The 26,259-nt window shown below is 37.2% G+C and overlaps 1 protein-coding gene across 3 annotated transcripts; it reads right to left on the bottom strand.

Moving 5' to 3' along the window:
- Positions 1–986: 986 nt before the first annotated feature.
- phldb3 (pleckstrin homology-like domain, family B, member 3) lies at positions 987–24,837 on the bottom strand. 3 transcript variants are annotated; one of them, XM_014986848.2, is made up of 15 exons: positions 24,163–24,837; positions 16,489–16,653; positions 16,176–16,286; positions 15,095–15,232; positions 14,552–14,680; positions 12,083–12,265; positions 9,264–9,374; positions 7,112–7,213; positions 6,810–6,897; positions 6,095–6,248; positions 4,245–4,326; positions 3,812–3,958; positions 2,976–3,186; positions 2,409–2,494; positions 987–1,679 (listed from the first exon to the last, which is right to left on the bottom strand). In XM_014986848.2, the coding sequence occupies exons 2-15, from the start codon at positions 16,642–16,644 to the stop codon at positions 1,545–1,547; spliced, it is 1,833 nt and encodes a 610-aa protein (XP_014842334.2). In that variant the 5' UTR covers positions 16,645–16,653; positions 24,163–24,837; the 3' UTR covers positions 987–1,544. The 3 variants fall into 3 exon arrangements, with proteins under 3 accessions (XP_014842334.2, XP_087869655.1, XP_087869656.1); XM_088013529.1 differs by lacking the exon at positions 24,163–24,837 and adding an exon at positions 23,426–23,500; XM_088013530.1 differs by lacking the exon at positions 24,163–24,837 and adding an exon at positions 23,426–23,500 and having other exon boundaries at positions 16,498–16,653.
- Positions 24,838–26,259: the final 1,422 nt, after the last annotated feature.

The following is a 26,259-nucleotide window of genomic DNA, read 5'->3' as shown; positions in this document are numbered from 1 at the left end:
GAAGTTTCAGAATTAGTCAAACAGATGTACCTTGATGTTGCTACTTTTACACTCAAACTTACCGCCAACAGAAATATATGGATTTAATTAGGAAACACTCACTTCTGTCTATTTATGGCCTTATTAATAATTCTCCATGTCACAGTGAAAACTTAAACATGAAAACAACAACTGCCTGTTGACAGAAGTGTCAGGTCCTATTTAGGTAGGAATACTGTAGTTTTGGTTAAACTATGTTTGGATTTACAAGCTTCTTCTAAATGTGACTCTCCAATGAAATTGGGTGTCTGCAGTGATGTGTGTGAACTAGAGTGCTTCCCAGTATGGAGGGAGAGTTGGAGAAAAAAAGAAAGAAAAACATGTAGGGCAGTCTGGAGTGATGGCCCAAAATGACTGTCAGAGTCAAGGGTTTATCAAACATGCATCAAAGAATCAAAGTGACACTCCAGGTATTTTTTGATGAGGGAACAACATTACATCACGATACAAAGCTAAAATAGTAAATTTTACATAATACCCCTCATTAATCTACTGGTATGTATTCACAGGACATTCAGATGGGTCAGATTTTGACACACAAAAAAAAAAAACTTAAGAGCACAGATTCTGCCTTGTTTCAATTCATCAGCCTGTAGAAAATGGAGTAGATTTTTACTTGGCACATTTTACAGAGTTGGTTAAATGTCACAGCCTTTAATCAATAATCAGCCTGCTTGAGTATTGATGCTGACCATGTCCATCCTTTAATGATCACAGGATGATCGTTCCCAGTAAGAGTATATTCTGCTGTGATCTTTAGCACACCTCATCATAAATGGGTAATGGACTGCTATCAGCAATGTTCCTGTGGAAGTGTTACAGGTGGATTCAAATAGAAAAGAAACATTGAAGAAAATGTATCTTCAATTATTTTTCATAGCACCTTGGAATTGATCTCACCATTACTTTTCCAAAGATGATTAAATAAAAACAGACAAACATAAGCATTTTTATAAAAACAAACATTTAATGTTGCCCTGATACCAGAGTACAGTTTTATTTACCTGCAAACCAAAGCCATATAAACCTCATTATAATAAATAATCTTTTAAACGTCCATAACATTCCTTTATCTGAAAACAAAGGCAAGGGGTGAATATGACAGAGAGATCACCTCCAGTGTAGTGGCATATTAGAACAAATTACATCCTGTAGATGCTGGTGGTTTTATTGCGCCCATTTCTGGTATCACCTGTAGTGTACATTACTCCTGTGATGCTGGACTGTAACCAGCAGGGGGAGCTCGAGATCCGTGAAAAAATCCTGCCTGTAACAGACAGCTGAGTCACCATGAGTGAGTCCTTTAAAGATCCATGTTCTGAGCTGCAGCTGATGAACTTATATCAGTAACAGTGTCCTCCACGTCTGACCCACAGCACCGCCATCTGGGTCTTCTGAATCCCCCAAAGGCACATTTGCAGCAAATATACTGCCCGGACAGGAAAGGAGAAAAGAACCACAGTAGAGTCCGTTCAGTAGCTTCACTTCATAGTCACGTATTTAAGTCAATAGCGGCTGTGCTCGTCTGTTGCAGTGACAATGACATCCATCCAGATACGCATGGACACGGCATTGGAAGCCACCAGAAAGAACAGGCGATCGTATGTCTTCACACAGAACGTAAGGCTGGGCCGAGGAGACTAAACAGAAGACAGAGAAATCAAGAGTCAGCTCACTGGCAAGGCTTCCCATGTTTTTACCACCATATTGAGGCTTTAAAACACACAAATATTTGTTAGACCAAAACTTTACAACTAACTGCAATCAAGCATCTGCAATGTCAAACTGAAGCAAGTAAATCCTGTTTGTCTGCTTCCCTAGAAGTATGACAAACATCGTTCCTCAGAAATCTGGAGTAATTAATGAAAGAGTGTTGATTAAAAAAAACAAAATAACAACTGGCTGTTTTGATGTAGAGCAGAATATGACTTAAAGTTTACACCTTCCTTAAAAGTAGCCCGAATGTCCAACAAAGCCATTTAATTTTTATGTTCAACATAAAAGTAGTTTTATGTTGGACTAGACTTTTGTAGTGTGGAGGTTTAGTTTATTCTGTTAAAATGCTTTTGTTTTGCAAGTAGGATTGTGTTTGGAAAAGTTTAAACCAGTAAAATCCTCTCATCTAAAATAAAGTTGTAAATATTTTTCTGAGCTACTTGGTTTGCTTCTGAGATAACATTTTTCTGAAAGATTACGCAATCATTTCAAGGTCATTTAGAGATGAATGACCCAAGAAAATATGTTTTCAAAATGAAAGAGGGGTTGCAGCCTCCATTTACAGACTCTAGAAATCAAACTTTACTGATTTGGTGCATCCAAATGAAAAAAAATCCCAAAAACTGCAACAGATTTGACAAAGCCAAACTCACAGAGGTAGCCGTTCGTAGATGGTCGTAGTAAACTTCTTCTATAGCCTGAAAGTACATGACTCCCTTTAGCTTCCTCTCATCGCAGTCTGTAGAAAAAAAATACAAAATATACATTTTAGGTCAACATAGTGTGACAATTTTAAGAATTTTATTTATAGTAACATTTTTATTTATTACACACTTATGTAATCTCAAAGTGCTACAAAATGACAATAGCTTATTTGTCACAGTCTTTTAAAAAAAACAATTTTCCTTACAATTATTATTCATTTGTGTTGGCTTTCCACATAGGAACTCAATTTAAAAACACTGGAATTTGTAGTTGTAATAAAACAAAATGTAAAAAAGATTTCTAGGGTAAAAACGTTTTGCATGACACTTCATCTGATCTTAAAATATGTGCAGTAAGAGACGGTTCCTCATGTATTTTTACAACAATAGCCTCCCTTCAGTGAGCTCAAATTGTGTGGCACACAAAAGCCTTTTATTCATGCAAACACACAAATGCAAAGTCAATGAGCAAACACAAACACACACACGCATGCACACACAACTTTCCAGTCCAACCTGTATAGTAGGCCAGTCGTTTGTGGTCTGTGTCAAACAGGAACCATCTCTTCTTCCAAGTCTTGACTCTCCCCCCTCGTTTCGTGAGGAAACCGGCACACCGTCGAGGTGTGAGCCGCAGGTCTGTGCAGCTGGCAACCCCGTGACCCAGTGACTCTACATGAGCCCGAAGGTCAAAGTTTGGCGTAAGGAAAAGGGGCAGGCTGCGCTTCTGGAAGGACAAATGGAGCTTAATTCATCCTCTAAATAGTACATTTCCATGGAAAACACCACTAACATCCGGTGGCATTTTTTGAGCTTGAGAAAGGGGGTCTCTGTGGTCACATGATGAAAAGTTTACTACATTTGTATCAAAAATATGATGCAAGATGTGGTCTTAGAAAATAAGAGGAAAAACTAATAATCTCTAGCCGAGCTACATGATGAAAAATGTTTTATAGACGTTACTAGACTATAATTCAGAACACCTGAGCCATTATTTTTATTGCACCCATCTTTACTGCTATATTACAGTACAACAATATTTATTCTGTTCTATGAATGAAATTTCATTATTTTAATGAGAATGACTCACTGTAACAACAAACAACATAACTGATTAAGGAACAGAGCAATTTTCAGTAAGATCATTTATCAAGAAACTGGGTCAACATTAAGCTCATAAAACTGACTTACACAGCTAATGGGCTTGGTTTGCTTATTATTGTGTGTAAAGACAGGATTTAGCCATAACAAGTAAAAGATGGAAGAAAAAATCCCTAGCATTTATTTAGTTCTGCAGCCACAATTTCTTAACTTTTCTAACCCTAGATTTAGGGTTTATGATTAATTTATACCTCTGAACCTGGCGATGAAAGGACTTGTATGGATTCATTTGCTCCTGGCCCTGGTCTTTGTTGTGTTTCTGGTTCTAGTGGTTCTTCTCTGGAGGAGTTTAGTTCTCTTTGGCTTCTTTCTTCCAACAACAATCGCTGCCTCTCTGCCTGTGTGCACACGGTCATAGAAAAAAAAGAAAAAAAAAAACTAACACATTAAAATGTACTATTTTTAAAGCAGCAAAAATAGAAACCCATTGGTTATGAAGGTTTGAGCCTTCCAGTCTTAGCAGCTGCCAGTGCTACGAACATGCGTTATAGGCATGCAAACATCTGCTCAGTGGTTTCTTGGACAATCATGTGCGAGCTTAGCTGGTGTCACTGATCAACAGGCCATGTCTAATAAAGTGTGACAGTGACAATTAGTGAGTGTTTCCCATGGCAGGTGACTCACTCGTTCTCTGAGAAGCCTCTCTCTTTCTGCCTTGGCTTCCCTCAGCTTCCTCTCAATCTCCACAAGATCCAAAAGCGACGGACTGCAGAGACAAGAAACATGAAGCATCAGAATTAGAGAAAAAAAAAATTAAGAAATAGTATTGGTTGTTCTTATTAAAACAGCAAAAACCCCAAAATTATAATTTAATGAAGTGTTATAAAGGGACATCCAGTCAGCATCAATCTAGAAAACAGTCAAATAGAAAACTGTGTTGTTAGATTTAACCAATCTCCTTATTCCTTTACTTTGCAGGGAACAGAAAGACAGTTAAGTAACTTTTTATAACCAATATGACTTGCATGGCAATTTCAGTAAACTGGGCTATCCTCCAGTTTATTTAAAATACATTAGTCATGTGTCTGTGTTATTGTCTTTGTAAGTAAGGCATTTTTTTGAAACACGTCAATTTACTACAGATTTTTTATTTATTTATTTTAATAAACAAACCATCAGTGATACCATCTACACCACATTCATATCAGGAACTTCTATATTTTTTTACACAAGTTAAAAAATACCATTATGTTGAACTTGCAAAAGTTGCTAAATATAAATACGCCTTTATTATTTGGAATAAAATTGGCCCAAGTTATGCATTTTCAGATTTGAATTAAAAAAGCAACCTCCTTATAAGCAGTGATGTATTATTCAGGAATGTGTTTATTTTTACTTTAGTGATGAGACATTAGGGCAGTAGTTATCCCTGTTGCTTGTGCATGCCTTTGGGCCACACTTTGTCCTTCCACACAACTTTTTATTATCATGCTTGTATAGAGGGCCATGTAAACAGGCAGGGTCAATGAAAGCAATGACCTTCTGTGACCTACCCTTATGGAGGGTGTCAGCAGTCTCACCCATGATGTTGTGGATATAACTTAACTTTCTTTGGTTTATGGAGTTATGCTATATTCAAGTTTTCCAAGAAAATGAATATTGGGTTTTAGCTTTAAGATATAATCACTGATATTAACAGATATACAAGTTATATGAGATTCACTTTTTGAGCTGAGTTATTAAACAAATTACATTTTTAATAAGAATATATGATTTACAGAAACTGACCAGACTGTATACACTGATGCCTCCTATGAACATCATAAGAGCTCTAAATTTCCTGCAGATATTCATGTCTCCATTGAAACTGTGAATTATCATCAATACATTCGAAAACAACTTGAGCAGGAAACTTTCATATACTTATTATACACAAGGTTGATGATTTAACCCCCTATTACCCCAAAAAATCCTTTTTGAACTGTTTTTAAATGTGGCAATATCTGACAACTAAATTTGCCCAATATATTATCAAAATATCAATCTGTCCAATATAACAGTCAGAGAATTCCTTGGACGCAATATCTGGTTGGATGTTATACTATTGGCATGCATCCAAAATATACAAGCCAATATTATTTTTAAGATGCTGGATGGACTTTCACTGATGTAAATGTTTATATATTTTTAGTTACCGAGATGCTAAATCTGACAAACAGGGTTGAAGAAATAGTCAAGAAAATGTGGATTAACCGGAATCAACACTCATCATAAAATTCAGCTATGCCATTACATTTATATGTTTTTCTAATAACGTGCAGCTATGAGATAGTCATTCTTACACCTCATAGCATGATTTACATCAAAGATTACATAAGTACAACTGTTGCACACTCTGATATTATAAGTAACATTTCTTTTGACATTTATAATAAGAATAATACATTATATATTCATCACTTTAATGTCAAAGAAGTGCTACATAGGTACCCATCCAAAAGTATCATAGATCCACATGCAGTGATGAAACTAACCTTGCAGCACGAGAGCTTGCTTCACTGTTGCACGGAGTGAGCAGCCCGCCACCGTTGCTGCTCCCCGGTCTATGCCCGTTGCTTAGTCTGTGGGAGGTTATGGGGGAAGTGAAAGCCTCTGTCGTCTGGCTGTCTGGAGGAGTCCTCACCAAACCTGACAGTGGAAAGAAACAGAGAACCATAACCACTATATTTTATATATATATATATATATATATATATATATATATATATATATATATATATATATATATATATATATATATATATATATATATATATATATATATATATATATATATATATATATATATATATATATCAGAGAAATCTTTTCTGGGGCAACACCAACTATGAACTTTAAATTACGCCAGTGAGGAGGAAAAAGGGCGGAAAACAGACCGTGGAAGATTTGACATGACTTAACAGATTAGACGACTCAAATATTTGGAGCACAAAAACAGATAACACTGTGGAGATTTTAAGCTTTCAGATGTTTCTATGTGACATGGGAGAATCATGCTCTCGCTCGTAGCAACAACCAAAAAACTCTAAAGACACACCTTTCATTTGACTAAAAGGGAGGGAACTGAGCAAACAGACAAAATGAGGATATGAGTATAAAGTGAGCATGTTGATTGACTGGATTGTCATGAACTACAAAAGCAGGAGAAATTAAAAACAATACAAGGAAAAAACAGGGTTGGCAACTCACCCTGCACCGAAATCGGCCTGTCGGAGGGTCTGTTGTTCCTATGTAAGCTTCGCCTTCTTGGCAAACTGACGGCTTCCTTGGACAGTTCCTAAAGAAGAGAATAATGTACAGTGCGAGGGTCATCACATAAAATCCCATAGAAAGATTATAAAATATGAACAAGTTCAAAACTGTAGATGCATTCCCATGATTTCCAGACGATCAACAATTTTCCCTTCTTTCACAACTTTTCAGTCGTTTCAGCAGTGAGGCTTATCATTCATAAGACAGATAAATTAACAAAGCCCTGACCAAATGCGCACCTGTGGAGACTTGTGAGGTGTCAAAGGAGAGAGTGACATCATGCAGGGAGCTGAGGTGGTGATGTTCGACCAATCAGTGAGCGGCTTCTTCTCTTTGGGAACCTGTTGGACCAGATTCAGTTTTGAAAGAACGGATATGAGACGGACACTTGTTACAAGAGACAAATGCTAAAAGTCTGCTTAAAACAACTGGAGACAAAGATTAAAGATGAAAAACAGATTGCCTTGAAAAGATAGACACATCACATCTGGCTGAGAATTAAACTACAGAAACACATCCAAGATGGATTGGTCATGATGAGATAAAAAAAAAAAAACATCACAGCCACAGTGTCTTCCCTGAAAACCCTCCCACCATGCTTGAGTCACAAACGCATGAGCAATTCAGTGACTGCATTAAGTTCACTGCTTAACCCTTGTTGGCCCCATTCAGTTCTTCAGACAAGCACATGGTGTCAGGAAATGTGTTGACAGTAAGCATTTATAAGAAATTGTACTTTCTCACAGTACGAGGAAATCTGCTACAATGCTTCCTATGTCCCATTCCTCAACATGGTGATCCAAACAGATTATCCCCTCATGCATTATTTACTATAAGCTGTTTAGCTTTTCACAGCCACAAATAATTTACAACTTAGACAAACATGTCAAATCAAGCACATCCTGCGCATGTTTGGTCATTCTTTCTGACAATGTCTCATTTTTAACTCCTCCCTTTTGCTATGCAATTCTACCCTCTCTCCCCTCTTTAGTCAACATTAAGAACTAAACGTTAAGTTTTAACGCCTATATATGACAGATTTGTGTTCATTCTTTTGGCTTACCCTTTGCTGCAAGGATGTGACACTTCTCTCAGCTTGGTTTCTCTCCCTTGTATGCATCCACACACGCTCTAATCTACACACATACAACCACAGCTACCACCCTCACGCTGCTTACTCCTCCCTCTGCTCTTACCCTCCCTTCGTTCCCTCCTCCCTTGCGCTCTCCCTCCAACTTAAGTTTCCCTAATTTGCACTTTTTCTCTCCGATTTGTTCTTTCCTTTTCCCGATCTTGTCTCCTACTCATAATAACTGATACTATCATGACTCTTTTTAGGTGAAAACTGATACCAAAATAATTTTACCCAAACACAGTTAAAAAATATTAAGTAAATTACAGATTTTGGGATTGTAAGTATTTATAAGAAAAAATAGACTGTAAATTGCAAGGCAGTATTTTATGAAAAATCAAAATGAAGTCTCAAAAACAAACGAGTCTGGCTCCTCACTGCCCACTGCTTATTCAAAACTAGGTCACAAATGCATCTCACTATGTAAAGTAGGTAATCCAGGTGCAAAATGCCATTCCCAGGTCAAAAGAATCATACAGTATATGAATCTCAGTAACTAATAGGTCTGATGTTAAAAGTACTGTAGATCCTACTTTATTCTTGTAGGTTACCCTGCATATGTGACCAAAACCAAAAATACACACAAGTTTCTTCAAAACTGCATCTTCCATTATAAAACAAACCTAATTCTGACAAGCAAAAGTTTATTTTAGGAAATGGTATCAAATAAAGAATAGTGATCATGCTCAAGTCTAAGAAAGAAGTTAAGGGGAAAAAAAGACTTTAAAAGGCCATTACATAGCAAAGCATTTAGGCCAAAGCACATTTCAAAACAAATACATTTGGGCATTGTTTTTTTGTATCTTGTGTCAAACACTGACATTTAATGAGCAACTAAAAACACCTAAGAATTGAGTTACACCAGGTCTTGCAAGTCTTTTGCTCAACTCAAAAAATTCATGTTAAATGGTACACCTGGGCAAAGTCCACTTTGGCTACATAAAATACATATTTCGAAACTGAAAGAAATGGATGAAAATAAAACTGAAAAGATTGTGAAAGAGCTCCAAACAGCAAAGAGAAGAATATGATGGTTGCACCCTCATTCTAAATCAGATTTTTACCACCAACAATTGTTTCATCGCTTGTACAAAACCAATTTCCAGCTCTTTCCAGCATAATAAAAAACACCCTTCCACAGACCACCAAAATAATTTTGCATTAGGTAATTATTTTTACATTAATAGTAGCATCGGCAGTCTGAATAGCAACAGATATCTACAATAAGATAAATCCACAATTTTAGAAAACCCTCGTACCGTTTGAGTTGCTTGAATTAGTTCTCTCTTCTTCTTCCTCAACGCATTCAGCTCTCTTTCCTTCTCTTTCTCCATCTCTTTCAGCTGTTTTTCCAACTGCTGGACTCGTTCCTGAAAATTCAGGGAATAATTTCCATCAGCTTGGACTGCCATATGGTTTCCTCTTCACATAAGACATGCGGTTTATTTAGCTGGCATGGTTTTCAATACATTCTTCAAAAGGTTGTGATCCAATATTAGGATATTGTACTAAATGCACAAAAAACATGAACAAATGTACTATCAAGATCCAAGTGGACTTTTCCAAACAGAGATACACTACAAAAACAAGAAAAGAAAATTATATATATATATATATATATACACATATATATATATATATATATATATTACAAATTATTTGGGAAACCACTGGAAATAAGCATGACAACACCAAGGAAAATGGATAATGGATGGAAGCTATTTAGGAATGCAAAGCCAGGAAGAAGCCAAAAAGAGTAATTTAAAGAAATACTGGATTATAATTTGCCAGTGTAAGGATGCTGCATGTGACACAGTACGAAGCAGACAGACAGCTGAGCAGCCTTGTGCAGCTGGCTGCAGTGCAGCTGAGTCAACTACAATTTGCGTCTCATACAATCCCAGTCTTCATCTCATCGTTTGCACCACCACCAGCATACCGAGGCTAATTGTGGAACAATTCAGCATTATGGGGACCAAATATGCTTTTTAAACGGACTTCACGAGGCAGAAGGAAAGCACATTTGTTGCCACAGAACAATGTTTGCATCCATCTCTTCAGTGACAGTTTTCAGTGCACAATGTTGTGCTATAGTTTACACCAGGTACAAAACTATAGTATTAACCATGTTATTACAGTTCAAATTATTCATTTTCAAACTCCGAGTTACATATGTCAGTTAAAAACTTTGGAAAAGCACTTTGCCAAATTAAAATCAAATTTACTTTGCTTTGTGTGACATATAATATTTCACACCAATAAACTGTTAAAAGGCAAGTAATTCTATGACTTGAGTAACAGTCATCATGTGTTTTTTTAGGAGCAAAAAGTGATTTTACTGGGAAAAGAAAGGGGGAGCTAGAGAGCAATACTAGAAATCTAGCTGGGAAAGTGTCTTTTAGGTCTAGTATCTATTTAATTAATGCTTTTATAACATAATGAATTAGTGGGAGACCTAATGGATGTTTCAGAGCAAAAACTAAATATCATGTCACTTTTTATCCAACACTTATAGGTTGAACATCTGTGTCTTTTGTATTTATAATCACAAAAGGCTGTGAGGAGTATATTTACCTTTCATGTGAAGCTTAAGATCCACAAACAGGTTGTTTGAAAAAAAGCAAAACACCAACCTGACTGCCAAAGGAACAGTTGGTGTATATTTTGAGGTAAAGCACAAATATTCTAAACGCATGATAAAATGCCAAAAACGTATTACACCAACTATACAATGAAAAGATGAGTCAAAAACTTAAATTTATCAACATGACAACTACAAAGTACAACTTTGTAGGCATGTAAATAAAAACCAAACTGTGCCAACTGTTTAAAAATGCAGAATATTTTATGTGACAAACTTTGATTGCAAGATTTATTAGTCAAGTAACAACCTGCCTCTTTGGATAGCTTAGATATTCTCATGTGAACAGTTTCACTGTCTCATAAAGCCCGACTGATTCTGTGCAAAACTGCACAGGAAAATGTTTTACTGCGACAGCCACCAGATTCAACTTAAATAAAAAACTTTAACTAGTTCTTTTTAAATTATTTTGTCCAGTTGAATCAAATTTAATCTGCTGTGGTCATCAATTGTTTGATGCACTGTGTATTTTACAGAGAGAACATATTTGGATACAGGAAATAAAAATAAAATGTTTTATGAAAATAAGTGATTGTTATTCCAGATTAAAGGATATCAGGGCTTTATATCAATGTTTTCAATACATTCAGCAAAAATCTGTAGTCTCGCTTCAAAGATTTCTACATGTTTTATCTTTTAATCCTTCTTAATGTCATCCCACCTCTGTCGTTTTCAGTCTGTCCTGCTCCGATTTGTTCTCTCATGGTGGCCTGTGATGTAATTAGACTCCCTGTATAGACTCATGTGACAGAATTAGGGTGATGCTTGGAGGTAAGGAGTTCAAGCTTGTAACACCATTGAGGTTAGGGGGTTGATGAGGTTCAAGGGATAACTCATAGTGAAACCATTAACTGGGATCCATAGAAACAATTACAAATATCTATACTCTCATCCTATCAAGTCATTTAATCTTGGGCTTCATTTATTGTGGGCAATGAGCAAATGAGAACTTGCTTAGCTGCAGAGTACAAATTTTATCAGAGCACTGCACTGAAGAGCAAAGCCAGCAAAGCTGTGATTATTGAAGGAGGAGCGCAAGTTTTTTAACTTTGAAGTCAAGTCTCTGATCTGCCTTCTGCTTATTTTTAATGTCAAGCTAATTCATTTCAGCTGCAGAAAAATATTTCAAAAACAAGAGGGAAAAAAGAAAAGTTAGCAAAATTGGAAAGGGTCTTTTTTAGTGTCAAGTTTAACATCCCACTAATCATGACAATTTGAGAAAAAAGTACTGGATTTCAGACATGTATTGCCATTATTTTGTCTATTTTCCTTATGCCCACATCCAACATCACAACTCAGCACTAAGTGGGAGTTTAAGTAAGGATAAACACAGACATGGAGCACATGACTCTCTGATAAGCTGCCATTTCTGTGCAACACCCTGGAGAACCTTTGTGAAATTCACTGACAAAGTCATCCATGAGGAACACTGATTACCTGAGCTGTGTTGACCACATGCTGCTGGCGGGAGATTTCCTTCTCCATCTCCCCCTCCGTTCCTTCCTCCTTCGGTTTCTCTTCTCCGTCTTCATCCTCTTCGCCTATGCCGCTTTCTTGTTCCAAAACACGAAACTCCCAGTCCTCAAAAGCCCGGATGGCCGCCTCCATCCCCTCCTTCTCCTTCAAGAAGGGTAACAAAAAAGTCCTGTCAGTTCAGTTTTTTGTTTAATTGAATTATGTCTTGAATTAATTGGATGCAGACTAGTTCTGGGAAGAATACTGGGTAATATGAGGAAAACAATAAGGAAGACACCGACATATGTAGGAAAATGTGTTATTACAATTTATAAACCAAATATGGTCAGTTTTCAAAAAAGGTTATAATTATTTGTATATCCATACTCAGTTGAACTTATACAAATGTCACATTACAACCAGACACTAAGGCAATGTTTCCCAACCCTGGTCCTCGAGGCACACTGCCCTGCATGTTTTAGAAATTTCCCTGCTTTAATGCACCTCATTCAGCTGATTGCAGTTCAGCAAAGACCTGCTAATTTAAATCACGTGTGCTGAAGCAAGGAAACACCTAAAACATGCAGGGCAGTGTGCCTTGAGGACCAGGGTTGGGAAACACTGGGTAACACTTTATTTGAAGGGGTGTGCATAAGACTGACATGACACTGTCATAAACATGACATAACATCTGTCATGAACATAAAGAAATCTTTATGACTGTTTATGACAGTTGTCAGGAAATGTCATTCGGTAAATAATGACACTTAATGCAACGTTGCTCTAAAAGTTGCATTGAAAGTCCATTAAAAGTGCCAACTTTGCATTAAATTATCATAATTTACATAATCATGCAACGCTGGCACTTTTAATGGACTTTTAGAGCAACTTTGCACTAAAAGTGTCATTATTTACCAAATGACACTTCATGACAGCTGTCATAAACATTCATAAAGACTTATTTATGTTCATGACAGATGTTATGTCATGTTTATGACAGTGTCATGTCAGTCTTATGCACACCCCTTCAAATAAAGTGTTACCAACCACTGCACTAAGGCATTGTACTGCAAGATTAGGTTACAATATCCAAACACAAAGTATGACACCATTCAAAACCAATCAAGAATTGATGTCTACTTAAACTGACAGGTCAGGGAACAGCAGTATTATGGACAACCCTGCACATCACCCCAAGTCAGTAGTCTCAAACTGCACTCGTCTAGTGTCCTTCAATTCTTTGTTTGTTTTTTTCTTCTTCAGTGCCAATTCAATGACTTTGCAGAACTTCATTATTGAAATTAAATAAAATGAAAGAATTAGATTCTTGCTTTAACATTTGGATGTATGCAAAATTGCAAAGCTGTCTAAAAATCACCACATCTGTTTATTTGCTGCTGGGTACGGCATCTTTATTCATGTATGCTAATTCTTTGTTACAGCAGGTTATGCCAAACTGGCTTGTAAGTATTATTTTCCAACATTCAACATGTTTCAACAGAAGAAAACAAGCCCCACCAAACTTGTCGTTAAACACTGTTTTTTTTCAATAATCTCTTTACTCTGCTCTGACACATTTGCTAAAAGAAATACACATCCTGTGCTCCGCATGAGTGAGTTAAACTCTTAAAGCATGCAAACAGGTTAAACTGGTATTGAACAATCAAGCGTTGTTAAAAAAAACATTATCAGTATTGATGAAAACACACCCTTTAACTTGAGACATTCTTTAGGAGTCAAGACAGCCAACAACCAGTTGCAGATTTGTGTATTATTTGGAAGGTTGCCATGACAGTGAAAATATTAAATACACTGTCAGGCTCCTTGTTAATAAATTATTTGTAGGAATATAGTGATATTCAATTCCTTACACCACATTGATTTTTTTTAGTTAGATTTCAACATATGGGAACATGTCATCTAACCAACATTAAATACTTTTTCCATTGAAAAGTTCCTGTGAAACAAAAGAACATGAGCAGGTTTACTGAAAATAGTAAGAGATAATGACAACTGGATTAGCAGCATTCAGTTTTCACATTTTTTTTCTGCTCTGCATCTTCCACTATATGGATCAGGTTGCTGACCTAAGATTTTTAAGTGACGTACAGAAAACAAGCCCCTTATCAAAAATCTAAACATTTTAAAACTCTGTGGGAGATCAGGACAATACCACAAATGACTTACAACCAAAATAAACAATAAGTTTTGTGCTGGTACCTGAATCTTGTTCTCCTCCAAGATCTTATCTTCAGGCATGAAGTCATAGTGATAAACAATGAGAAATATTTCCACTGAAGGGAGGCCATTAATGCAGATTTAAAGATATCCCTGCTATGTTTGTGAGTCCCCCACTCTCAACCTGAGATTTTTGTGTCACATGAACAACTTTAAAACATTTTATTACTGCTGAACATGCTGAAGACATTAGATACAGCGCCATCTGCTCACCTGCTGCAGCTGCAGAGTTAGCTGCTCTCTTTGGCTTTCTGGCTGACTCGGGATCAGTTTCTCTCTTTCCTCACAACTCTTCTTCAGTTCCTCCAGCCTGTGTCTCTCCTTCTCCAACCTCTCTCGCTCCTTCATTTCCAGACACAACAACAACAAAAAACATACTAAACCAAGAGTACAGTAATCCCAGAATTGTATAAAATCTCACTAAGAAACAGATCCCAAAACAGCATTCGGACAATTTCACAACCCTGTTTGCAGACACTCCATCACGCTTTAATGCTCCGACAGGAGTGTAGCAGAGCATTAAAGTCTACCAATGATTATCACACAGCAGTTGACTTATCATTTACAAGATCTTGTTTTTATGTTGATGGTTCATTTCTGGTCCTACTTGATTCTCAAGAATCCCTTAAGATAACTTTAACTGGTTTTACTGTAATCCATACAAGAAAATACTTTCTCACATTAAAAAAAAGGTTAAAAAAAATAAATGCATTCAAAGAAAACTAATTCAGGTCCTGTTATTGGTGTGGGACTTACCTTAAGTCTGTCAGTGCGTTTGTGCTTCTCTCTTTCTCTGGCTTGTTGTTGCAGTGCCAGCAGCTTCTGTGAGTGTCTTTGCAGCTGCTCCTTCTCCGTCTGCAGCTCTCCTTGCAGCAAGGCGATCTCCAGCTGCAGCTGAAAGGACAAGGGAGCTGACCAGGCTGAATCATATCAACCAGACACTGAACCAGTGAGAGTCACACATTCTTTAAGAATGACTTTAGGCTGTCTGAGAGCTTTCAGCTTTTTTTTTTTTAGTTTTTTATTTTTTATTTTCTGAAATTTCCAAATGAAAGCAACTAATATTTTGGTGGTTAATCTTTAAACAAATATTATCGAGATTTAGCTCTCATTTCAGTTCACACTGTTAATACCCTTAAAAATACAGAGATTGTATTTAAAACAAGCTGGCGAATAAAATCTTTAGTTATCCATCCATTGTCTTTCACCTATTCAGGGTCAGGTTGCAGGGACAGCAGTTTAAGTAGAGAAACCCTGACTTCCCTCTCACCAGAAACTTAAGTGGCAGGGGAGAATCTTTAATTTAGTAAAATACAAACATATGAGGTATTATTTTAACTATATTTAGCTCCACGATGGTCGGGAAGCAAAGTTAGAAGTGATAGCATACATGGTGTTCCAGTTTTATTCCTCTTTCTTCTATGGTTCACCAGCAGACATTCCCACTCTTTGTTCAACTTACTCAAATGAACAGAAACTAGGTGCATGGTCAGAGCAAGAGGGTTCACATTTACAGTGAAGACATGAAAGCAAAGGGATTCCCAACTTCATTCTTTTTTAAGGAGAACTGAGTTGGTCTTTTTCTCTTAGAGAGGCATGAGTTTGTCAAACACCGGTTCACTCCAAAAGAAAACACCGTTCAACAATGCCAGAAGAAACAGACCTTAGTTCAAGTTTGTCATGTAAAAGAACACCATTATGAAGTTCAAAGTCCTTCACAAACTATGAACCCGTTAGTTTGAACAAGCTAATGCACAACACTGCTTCAAACTGTCTGTTTTGGGGATACTAAGGTAATTATTTATCACAATCTGTAATGATTACAGCAGATTCTCACCTCAATCTTCAGTTCTTCCTTTTGCTGGTTGATCTCCGTAATGCGGTTTTGAAGCATTGAAGGTGATGAAAAGAACCTGGATGAGCCCACCTCTGGCTTCTTAAGGCAGGACTGACAATTAAGGAGAAAAAGAAAATGTCCAATAAATCACACAAATCAAACCAGACTTAAGTTTAGACCTCATGATTCAACGTTTTTGACATGAATCTAAAATTGTTTCCATTCTAAGATTGAAAGACAGTGAAACAGACTTCAATTTGGCACAAAATAGATTGACTAACTGCTTTTCAACCATCATAAAAACCTCACTTACGTCTGTTACCTTCTCACTCTCTGTGCTGCTGCTTTCCGTGTCAGACTCAGCCCCTGAGGAGGCGGGACTCTGACCTGCAGCCACTCTGCTGATCCATGGCTGCTGCAGACTCTGCTGCCACTGGCTCCTGGAGTTTTCCATGTTATGTTGGGGCATATCTAAAGCCTGAAAACAAATAAGCAGTTAAAATTAGTTGAAGAAAATATTATCTTTAATAAATGCTATGACTTATCACACAGCAACGGTGAGAGCATATGAGTAAATCAGGTGACAGTAGGGGGTAATCGCACAACAATTGTGCGAATTGGGAGGTTAAAACACAGAAATCCCCGTGGGTTTCCAGAAAGAAGTCTGTGACGGGGAAAGCGTCACGCTTTGATGAGGAAGCAAAAGCAAAAGAGGGGAGCAATTTCAGGATGTGTGCAGTGGTTTGTGGTTGCATTTCAGGGCCTCAGTGTGGACAGAGGCCTTACATGCAGCAGTTTTATATTTCTGCAGAAAGCTTTGATGTTCAATAGCAAAGAGGAAATGTATGAAAAACCATACATCTGACAATTACTTTGAAGTACTGTTTTCATAGGGCTTTTGTTTTGTCACTCACATTCATGCCATTCATGTGGATTCATAAAAGCACATATAATTATAATATCATTATGTATTGTGTTTATTGACTGTTACATGAAAGTGATTCCCAACTTTTGGGAATTTGTCCTCCTAAAAGCCAACATTATGCTGCGGTCTTTCATTCCATGTTGCCCTTTGGCCTCAATTGGTGCTTTCTCCGTACACAAATACATGCAGGCAAGCAGACTCAAAATTTCAGTCTTTGCGACCTTCAAAACCAACATGTGGGAATTCTTGTGTTGAGAACTTTTTCCCACCGTTTTCCTCCTCGAGTGCTTCGCCCCCTCCCTCTGTTCTGAGATCAATGCCTTATTAGGCTGATGGCAGAGAAGGATGAATGAAAGCACAGAGATAAATATACAGCAAAGATTTAAATGGGGTTTCCTAGTGATGTATCTAGAAAATGATATCTAGAAAACAATGGTAATGGACAGAGATGGTAAAAAAAAAAAGCAGTAGTAGTGTTGTAGGACACTCCCAGTGTACTACAACAGTTTTATAGGCATAAAGACAAAGTGCTACCACACCAACTATTTACCACCAACTACAAAGATAAGTGTGACTTATATTTGACGTGAACATATTTCAAATCTGCTTATTCATTTCCCATTTGTCTGACAGAGTTATCACAAACTTTAAGAAAAATATGACTAATGCAGTATAACAGAAAAAAAAGCATCAATGCTGCTCTGTAACCTGGACAAATAATCAATAAATGATACAAAAACGAGATCTAACTCCTTGGAAACGATAAATAAAAGACACAAAATCTGTCTTTTTTATGTTGCTGAAGTTCAATGCATAGATAATAACAGTAGTCATCAGGTGCAGCGTCAGTTCTGCGAGTACAACACAGCCGTGAGATTATGTGCTTTATGTTAAAACACAGGTAGTTTTTTAACATAAAAAAATCTACCTGATATTCATTTTACTCGCGAATAAAATGAATATCAGGATTTATGCATCTGCATGGCATTTTGTCATACAGGTTTGTATTTCTGGATTTATTGCGATGCCTTCTCTTCAACACTGATTAAAATCTAATCAGAATTAATATTAAAGCAACCATATGTGCACTATAGAAAGCATTTTCAGTATCACATGATCATTTAAAAAGGCAGACACCGACCATTTCTACATGTTATATTATCTGTGAAAAGTAAGAGAGAGAGAGAGAGAGAGAGAGAGAGAGAGAGAGAGAGAGAGAGAGAGAGAGAGAGAGAGAGAGAGATGTTGAGTCACATTATTATACAAACATCGGTACAAGTGTTTGACCTCCAACTAAAGTCCAGTTAGATACCCTATCAACATCCCACATGAGAGGGAGTTATTCAGGGGTAAAGTCCAGAGTTTGATGCTAATATACTACTGTGTTCAAATGAAAACCAAAAGCAATAGAAATCTTGATAGGTTGCCCCAAAGATGCTCAAAAGAGTGAGAGTGGGGGAAGTAAATATACCAAAATCAGCAGACGCAGAGTTCAGCCTGAGAGCGAGATCAAAGAACAAAACAAAGTTTTGTGCCCAAAATTGGATTTGATTGCAGGGAGGGGAGCGCCTCTGGAGAATTAGATAGGAGAAAAACAGTGAACGGAGGTGCAGCTAGGCATTCAGTGAGCAAGTTTGTGTGCTTGTCAAGCAAACACTGCCTTGAGCGATCACAAGAAACAAAAAAAAAAAAAAGGAAAAAAGGAACAACAACAAATTCAGCCTTTAAAACGGATGCAATAAAATGTGAAACTATGTTAATTTTCAGACTAATCAACCAAGAAAAACTAAATCCTGGCAACAGAAACTCACCCACTCAGACCAGTGTGAGGAAATAAGTAATGTAGGTTCAACAGCAGTAGAAGTAGAGCAGGAAAGAATGTTGTCCATGTCATATTATCTCACTATGTCCTCACATCAGTCAGGCTTATCAGTCTCTCTCTCTCAACGCCAGGCTCCAATGGAGCTTTGCACACTCCCGATATTACAGACTGCAAGACTGCATTTTATTTCATCTAGAAAGGCCGAAGGAGTTTTAGTGGGAGAAATGTTGTCTGAAAGAAGTGGCTTAATCTGAATCATAAATTATGACAACATTTTTGTGGTTAAGAATAATAAAGAGAAGACGGGTGGCAGAGTTGCAAAATATCTCATCACAATTGTTACAGCAACACCAATGCTTTGAATATCACAATGGTTGCAGACACTGTAATAATGAAATAAAAAAAGACAGTAAAGCGAGTTATTCCTAACAGTTTGTCAACAAAATATTCAGAGATAGTGTTCCAGTTACTCTGAACTGCAGTGCTAATTGAAACACTTATCTTAAATATCTTAACTGCCGTCTAAGATGGTGAGTTTACTTGTATTGCAGGATACAATTGTTATTGCAGGTTGTTGAATGAATGCAAGCACAACATCCCAATGTTGAACTAATTTTAATTCACCTCAAACTAGGTGGTCAAAAGTATTTAATGAACCCCACTTTGAGCATTACTGCAGACAGGAATGTGGATGTGGACTTGGCTCCCCTTAATAGAGAGGTTAAAATGCCAGGTTGGGAGTCCTGATTTTGCTCCTTCGAAGTGAGTAGATAAATAAATGAATATTCTTCAGTTTTAGCTTTAGACTGATCATGATGTCAAAGATTGAGATGATGCAATTTGCACTTTACGTGGCACATGAATTCCATAAAGAAAAATGTTTATTTTCTCACTTTCTGACATTAGATAAGACAAAATATTTTGCCCCAAAGCAAGTTCACCTCTGGGACACAGAACCTTCATTCTCAGCTTAAAGGTTCAAGCTGTTTATAATTGCATTTCACTGTTTGAAGACATGACTGAAACAAAAATAGTGGAGGGGTAATTATCTCTCTGGCTGATTTTTTAATTTATTTTTCAGTCAAACAAGCAAACATTGTCTTTGGGGTGTTGCGTTGGTATTAATCATGAACCAGCAAAGCGAAATAATAGAACATTAAACAAAATGTCAATGTTCACCATGTTTTACTGTGTTTCAGTTTTCGCTGAAAAGCTCCAAGCATCTGGTAATTAACCTGTGACTAATCATATTTCAAAGCACGACTAATCCGTCCCTGAACATGAAACCATCATAATGTTGCCACACCTTAGCTGTTGAACAAAGGCAATAACAAAAACCCACCCATTATGGCTAACACAGCCCTATCCCTTTCTGGACCCCCTCATTGAACACTGACACAGCATTGTGTGTACAGAACCATAAAGTCAACACCGACAACAGCTATATTCCACTACCTACATTCAGGACAAAAGAGCGGGGATGATGGTATGCTGTGTGTGGGTGTGAATGCTGATTACAGCCCGTCACCAAGCATTCAGTGAGAGGGAAATATAGGCAAACATGTCACAAGTGGAACATGTGAACATTTATGGTCAGTAAAGAAGGAAGGCATAATAATCCATGAATTTACACACACAGTCATCCTGTTCCTTCAAATGAATAAAGTAAGGTGAGTCTGAATGACTCAGATAAACTAAGTTGTATAATGACTAAATGCACAAATAGTGGGAAGGAATCACAAATAGCTCAGTTGCAAAACAAAGCAAATGAATGTTCATCAAAAAAAAAAGTCAGAATGGTCAAACTTTTTAAATATTTTATTAGAGGAGATAAATGTGAGCTGACCCTGTCCCAAAAGGGAGTAATCTCTGGGTCACAATGAACTTCAAATGTAAACAGTACGAAACAAGTTTGTGTTCACTCGCCAGTTTGAAGGAATAAATTAATCTGTGGAGAAATATAAGGATTGTATCCACGTCATACATTAATTTGATGTAATCCACTCCTGCTATTTGACAACACCACGTGCTTAGGAAACTCCTGCTAGTTGTATGTCCACCTGGTCAACAACCTTTAGTCACACAGCACTTCTGCTCGTCTCTGGAAGAACTGTCTATTGATAGAAAACAGTTTACTTTAACTGCAATAGTTTCCTTTCAGAAGACTGTCATAATAAATTTCTCATTCTTTTAAAAAAGAATTAAACCTAGCTAAATTAACTTGCAAGATGTCACCCATTTGCCTTAAAGAAATGAGGAATCAAATCACAAATAACTTGGCTATCATTTTCATTCACTTTGTTGTAGAAACAGAAAAATCGTGGTTCAGTAAAGTGGATTTTGTTGAAAGCAGAAATAATCTGATGCACTAAACCTTATCACACAGTTCCACAAAACAACAAGGAGCAGCAATAACATGACAAAATGCTTCTGTAGTCACTCTGTGTGGCTGGTTTTTATCTGTAGAAGATATAAAAGGAAAACCTGCTATAAATTCATTTTGACATTGGTAGTTCTGGCTGCACATTAGTTTTGTGTTTAATGAAAACCAGATTACCAAACCTCTCTCCAATCAACATTTTCAATTAAATAAGTTAGTGTCCTTCTTTTACTTTCCAAAAAAAGTGCAACCCAGATCTAATTCAATTATAAAACGAGCTACCTACAACTACAAGCATGCTTTCAAAAACAAATTAAGTCATACTTCCGACGGTTAGTAATGAGTATAATTTCTGTGCAATAAAGGTAGTTTAATGTTTACAAAGGCCAATCCTGCTTCCTTACACCAGATGAAAATGAAACTGGGCATGGATATTAAGCTGACAGAACAAAAATGATGGACTTTCCCAAAGCAACATCTGAACCTTTTGCTCCTCCAGGCTTCAGTCCCAATAACCGTCAAGCTGTCGCCTCATTATTACAGCGGGTCTGAGTAAATGGTGACAATTCAGCAGAACTGAACTGCAAAACAGTTGCAAGTGACCCAAGTGATTTATTATTCGGTCTGTACCATTTAGGAACAGAACAGTGAATATTAGCTTTTGCTTAATTGGATGAATTAATCAACGCACAATTTTTAATCAAATAGCCACTGATTTAAAGCATTTAACTGTAACGCTGACTCTACACTTATGGTCCTCATCTTGGTGAAACGTTTATCTCCATCCCACCTCAACTGTTTTGCTTTCTGTTCTGTAACAAACCTTTGAAGCCTTCACATAACAGCTGGCTTTATGTTGAGATGAAATTACACACAGGTTGACTATTTAATAATTTGGTAACTGCTAAAGGCAACTGGTCGCAGTGTATCTTTATTTAATGCTATGACAGGTATGCAAAGGACAACACAATATTTTTTTGTTTTTAATCATAAAAAATATTGATAACCATCTATCATTAGCTTTATGTTGTTTATTAAATTCTAAAACATTCGAGATTGCATTTGTAACAGGATGAAATGTGAAAAGGGTCCAGTCTTCACAGGAGTAAAAACATCACATTGTGTCAAAATATTTCACAGCCTCACATAAAACATTTCATAATTAATGGCTGTAAAGATCAAAAGACTTCAAGAGTAAAATAACTAAGTTGAAATACTGGTTTAAAAGCTTGTGATGCAAGCACTGTTCAGAGACATGAAAACAAAAAAAGAGCCACTGCAACCATTTTACTAGTTTCAATCATCACCTGCGAATGTCAGCTTCGGGGAAACACAGACAAAAACCTGTTTTCAAACTCTGGCCAGTCCTTCTTCTGCATGTCTAACTTTTTTTTGTCAATAACTGCATTTCAGTTTGTCAAGATACAGGCTAAATAAAGAAAGAATGAAACCCAAAGCTTAAGTGATAGAAATATGAAATCACTGTTTGAAATGTCTTAATTCTGTGAGGAATTAATTTGTTTCTCCATTAAAAACCAAAGCTGTCAAATGCTACATAAGCACATGTATAAACCCATGTAAACACTTCACCTGCATAGAGATTTAGGTAGTGATCCTAATAATCTCATTACAGTAACACATTGAAGTCCAATTGCAGTTTTTAATAAAATCAAGTTTCAATTTAAAAGGTGTTTAAATTTCATTGTTGCACACAGCTTCATCTGACCAGAATGCCCTGCGGCCTCAGTACAGGTTTCACCGATGGCTGCAAACCTACACCGTCTGAGGTTAACATTATTGTTCTTACTTAAACCTATGATAACAGGGTCCCACAGCAGGTTTAGTTGCATTCTCTCAAGGATACTGAAAGCCAGTTGGGAAATGAGAAAAATCAGCTCAAAAGAAAAGAACACAAACAGAAAGAGTGCAAATAACTTCTGCGAGGTGCATCTGGCAGAAGTCCATCCAAATGACATTTTTCGTCACAAGAAAAAGCGTAAGAAAAGTTAAGCAAGAGTTAAACAACATCCAAAGCACTCATACAAGTACTAAAACCTTATAATAAAACATGAGGGATTTTCTTCTCGCTTCCCACCCTTTCATTGTGTGATAACTGTACTCACAGAGATTCCTCTGGTCTGAGTATGTCTGTGGGAGCTGTGATGCAACAAAGACCGATCCATTAATAACAGTCGAGAACTCACAGGGCTCAGACAAAGATTTGTCCAATAGCAATCAAAACGAGACTTCTGTGTTTGTGTGTGTGTGTGTGTGTGTGTGAGGGAGAAAAAAGGCTAAAGGCAGAAGTCCCCAGACAGCAAATCCTCACAATCCTACCTCAGCCTTGTCACCCACCCACTCTGTTTACCCACTGAGTGCTGATGGAGGGATAAAGAGCCAGAGATCTCAAGGTCTTTGTAAACACAGGAGGGGGGATGTGTTTGTACTTAGTGTATTGTCATGGGACAAGCTTTGACAAACACACATTTGGTTCAGAGAAAGTTTCTGTAAGTAGAGATAGAATATCTTGAAAACGAACTATACAGGTGTGCATTTGGTATGAACCTGATAAATCCTGTATTTCATAAACATTGCTCACCTTCAATAAAGTAGAGCAGTTTAGTATATGATAACATTACAAATCAGGAAGTTGTAATAATTCCTCTTTTGCTGTAAGTAGATAAAGTGCATCAAAGAGTTTCCTAATATTACTTATTCATTGTCAAAGGACGCTACCGCTCCTGTAGCGTGAGCACTTTGTTTTATGTTTTCATATCCACTCCTGAAGCCCAGTGCTGCGTGTGCGTCTGTTGACTAAAGCTGGAAAGTGAAAAGAAAATAGTAAATAAACCCATTTTACCTGGAAAACACGCTCCCATTTAAACGACTGAAGATGAGGTTTCTTCCGTCCATAGCAGAGCGTCAGAGACGAGAACCGTGTAGAGGAGCGACTTTTAGACCTGTTTCACTTCAAACGCAGGCTCAGGAAGACTCCCCCGTCTCTGCAGTTTGTTACGAAGCAGGACGCAACGTTTTAGCTGTTTTCTTGCCTCGGTTATGTCCGTGGTTTGAACCTCTCTCCTGAGAACTGACAAGTCGGTGTGAGCAGAGCGTCGGCGTCAACAGGTGAGGCTGAGCTGTGAAATCACGCGGGGGAAGGTGACGACAGAGGCGGACACAGCCTAGTTAAACGATCAGCCCAACGGTGGAAACACTGTTCTCGAACAGTTCTTTGTTATAATGTTTATCCACCGCAGATCTATAAAAAAATTGTTGATGTTTTTTTTTTTTTTTTTTTTTTTTTTTTTCTTTTTGAATTATGCACTGAAATGTGGCGTCTATTCTGGGAACTAGCGCGGTTTTGTCAGTGCTGACTCATCTGGGCTCCTTTCCAAAAGTCTGTTTAATATTTTCAACGACTAAAAACTTCCATGAGGTGTTTATACAGTCAGATTAAAGTCGAATCGACTGAGTTACTCCTCAATAAAGTAGGTTATTATTTAAAAACGTTTATTTAAATTCATATGGTAGATTGACATTTTGTTACTTCAACTGTAAGAAGTGTGTTTCTGGAAGAAAAGGAGACATCTTTAAAAATAAAAAAAAATAGCATGAGGGGTATACATTTTTTATAGTTTTATTTATTATGCTTGTCAAAAAATTATTGATACACTGGTCAATAGTGGGAAAATCAATAATTGCTCAACTGTGGTGGCCGACAGGTGCAAACCCGCTGCAAACACAAGAATGATGCAAACTGCAAAATGCACATATGCACAAAAAACAAATGCAAAAGAAAAACGCTACAAACGAAAAATGCTGAATTTACAAAAAAAATGAAAGCAAAAACCTGCAATAAACAAAACAAAAGCATAAGAAAATTGCTGCAACATCAGAAAATTGCTTCAATAACAGGAAAAAGGAGCAAAATATAAAATTTTGAGGCCCTCTTGAGAAACTTGAAGAGATGAGAATTGAGAAAGCATAGGTGCACTATAGAAATGTTAAAGATTAAAGAAACATAATTTGAAAATAAATACGGAAGAATTATTATATTTATTTTTGATTATTATAGCTAGCCTGGCTATTGCCTTCTTATGCAAATCCATTGGATTCTAATCTCACACAGCAGAGCTTGTGCTTTTTTTAGGCAGTGTTGGATCAGTGACACGTATAAAAGTTTCAGGACACTGGACTCTGACTCTTGTATTTAAATACCCCACATATATGCAATGCATAGATTTTGTAATGATAATGTTGGTTGCAAATAATTCACATTTTCCCTTTCTTTTCAATCATTTCGATTCCATTCCTTGTGGCCTGCGTCTACCTGTCCTTGCTGGGGTTCTGCTTTCTCCACTGGGAATTGGGTGCGACATTGTAGGTACATCACCACCAGTCCTTCACAGCATAAAACAGAGGGACACAGAACCAACAACCTTGAACACATGGTCAGAAAGGGAATTTAGAGTAACCAATTGATCCAATATCCATGTATATGGACTGTGAGAGGAAGCTAGAGAGAACCTATGCATGTAGAGAGAAATTATGCAAATTCCATGCAGAAAGAGCTCAGAACCGGAAGTCAAACCCAGGATCTTCTTGCTGTAAGGCACATGTGTCAAACTCAAGGCCCGCGGGCCACATGTGGCCCGCCATGTCATTTTATGTGGCCCCCCCAGCATTTTATAGGCTGATGATTGACTTAAAATTGGTTTTGAACACAAATTGATTACAAACTACATCTCCCACAATGCATTCCGATTGTTACCAGCCAACATTGCGGCTTCTTGCCACTAGAGAGCAGCAGAGTCACCTCAAGCCACTTATTGATTTTCCCAGCGAATAAAACTGAGACATGGACAAGCTAACATCAAAACGTCCAAGAAAAGAAAAATCGATTTGCAAGTAAGACTGTGAATGAAGATGTGTGTGAGTTGGTGTCAGGGCGGCAGGT

This window comes from Poecilia mexicana, unplaced genomic scaffold, assembly GCF_051168715.1.
Source record: "Poecilia mexicana isolate PSO_F unplaced genomic scaffold, ASM5116871v1 scaffold_16, whole genome shotgun sequence".
In the NCBI taxonomy this organism is placed as follows: Eukaryota; Metazoa; Chordata; class Actinopteri; order Cyprinodontiformes; family Poeciliidae; genus Poecilia; species Poecilia mexicana.
The sequence above is the reverse complement of the archived record's forward strand: the minus strand, read 5'-3'. Positions and strand labels throughout refer to the sequence as shown.

Excerpts from the sequence above, each read along its gene's own strand:
- phldb3 (XM_088013529.1), bottom strand. The coding sequence starts at position 23,485 with ATGGATCGGTCTTTGTTGCATCACAGCTCCCACAGACATACTCAGACC. Across the intron at positions 16,287-16,488 it reads AGAGTGAGAAGGTAACAGAC|TCCTGCCTTAAGAAGCCAGA; the intron begins GTAAGTGAGGTT and ends CTTAATTGTCAG. Across the intron at positions 2,495-2,975 it reads ACGACTGGCCTACTATACAG|ACTGCGATGAGAGGAAGCTA; the intron begins GTTGGACTGGAA and ends TTTTTTCTACAG.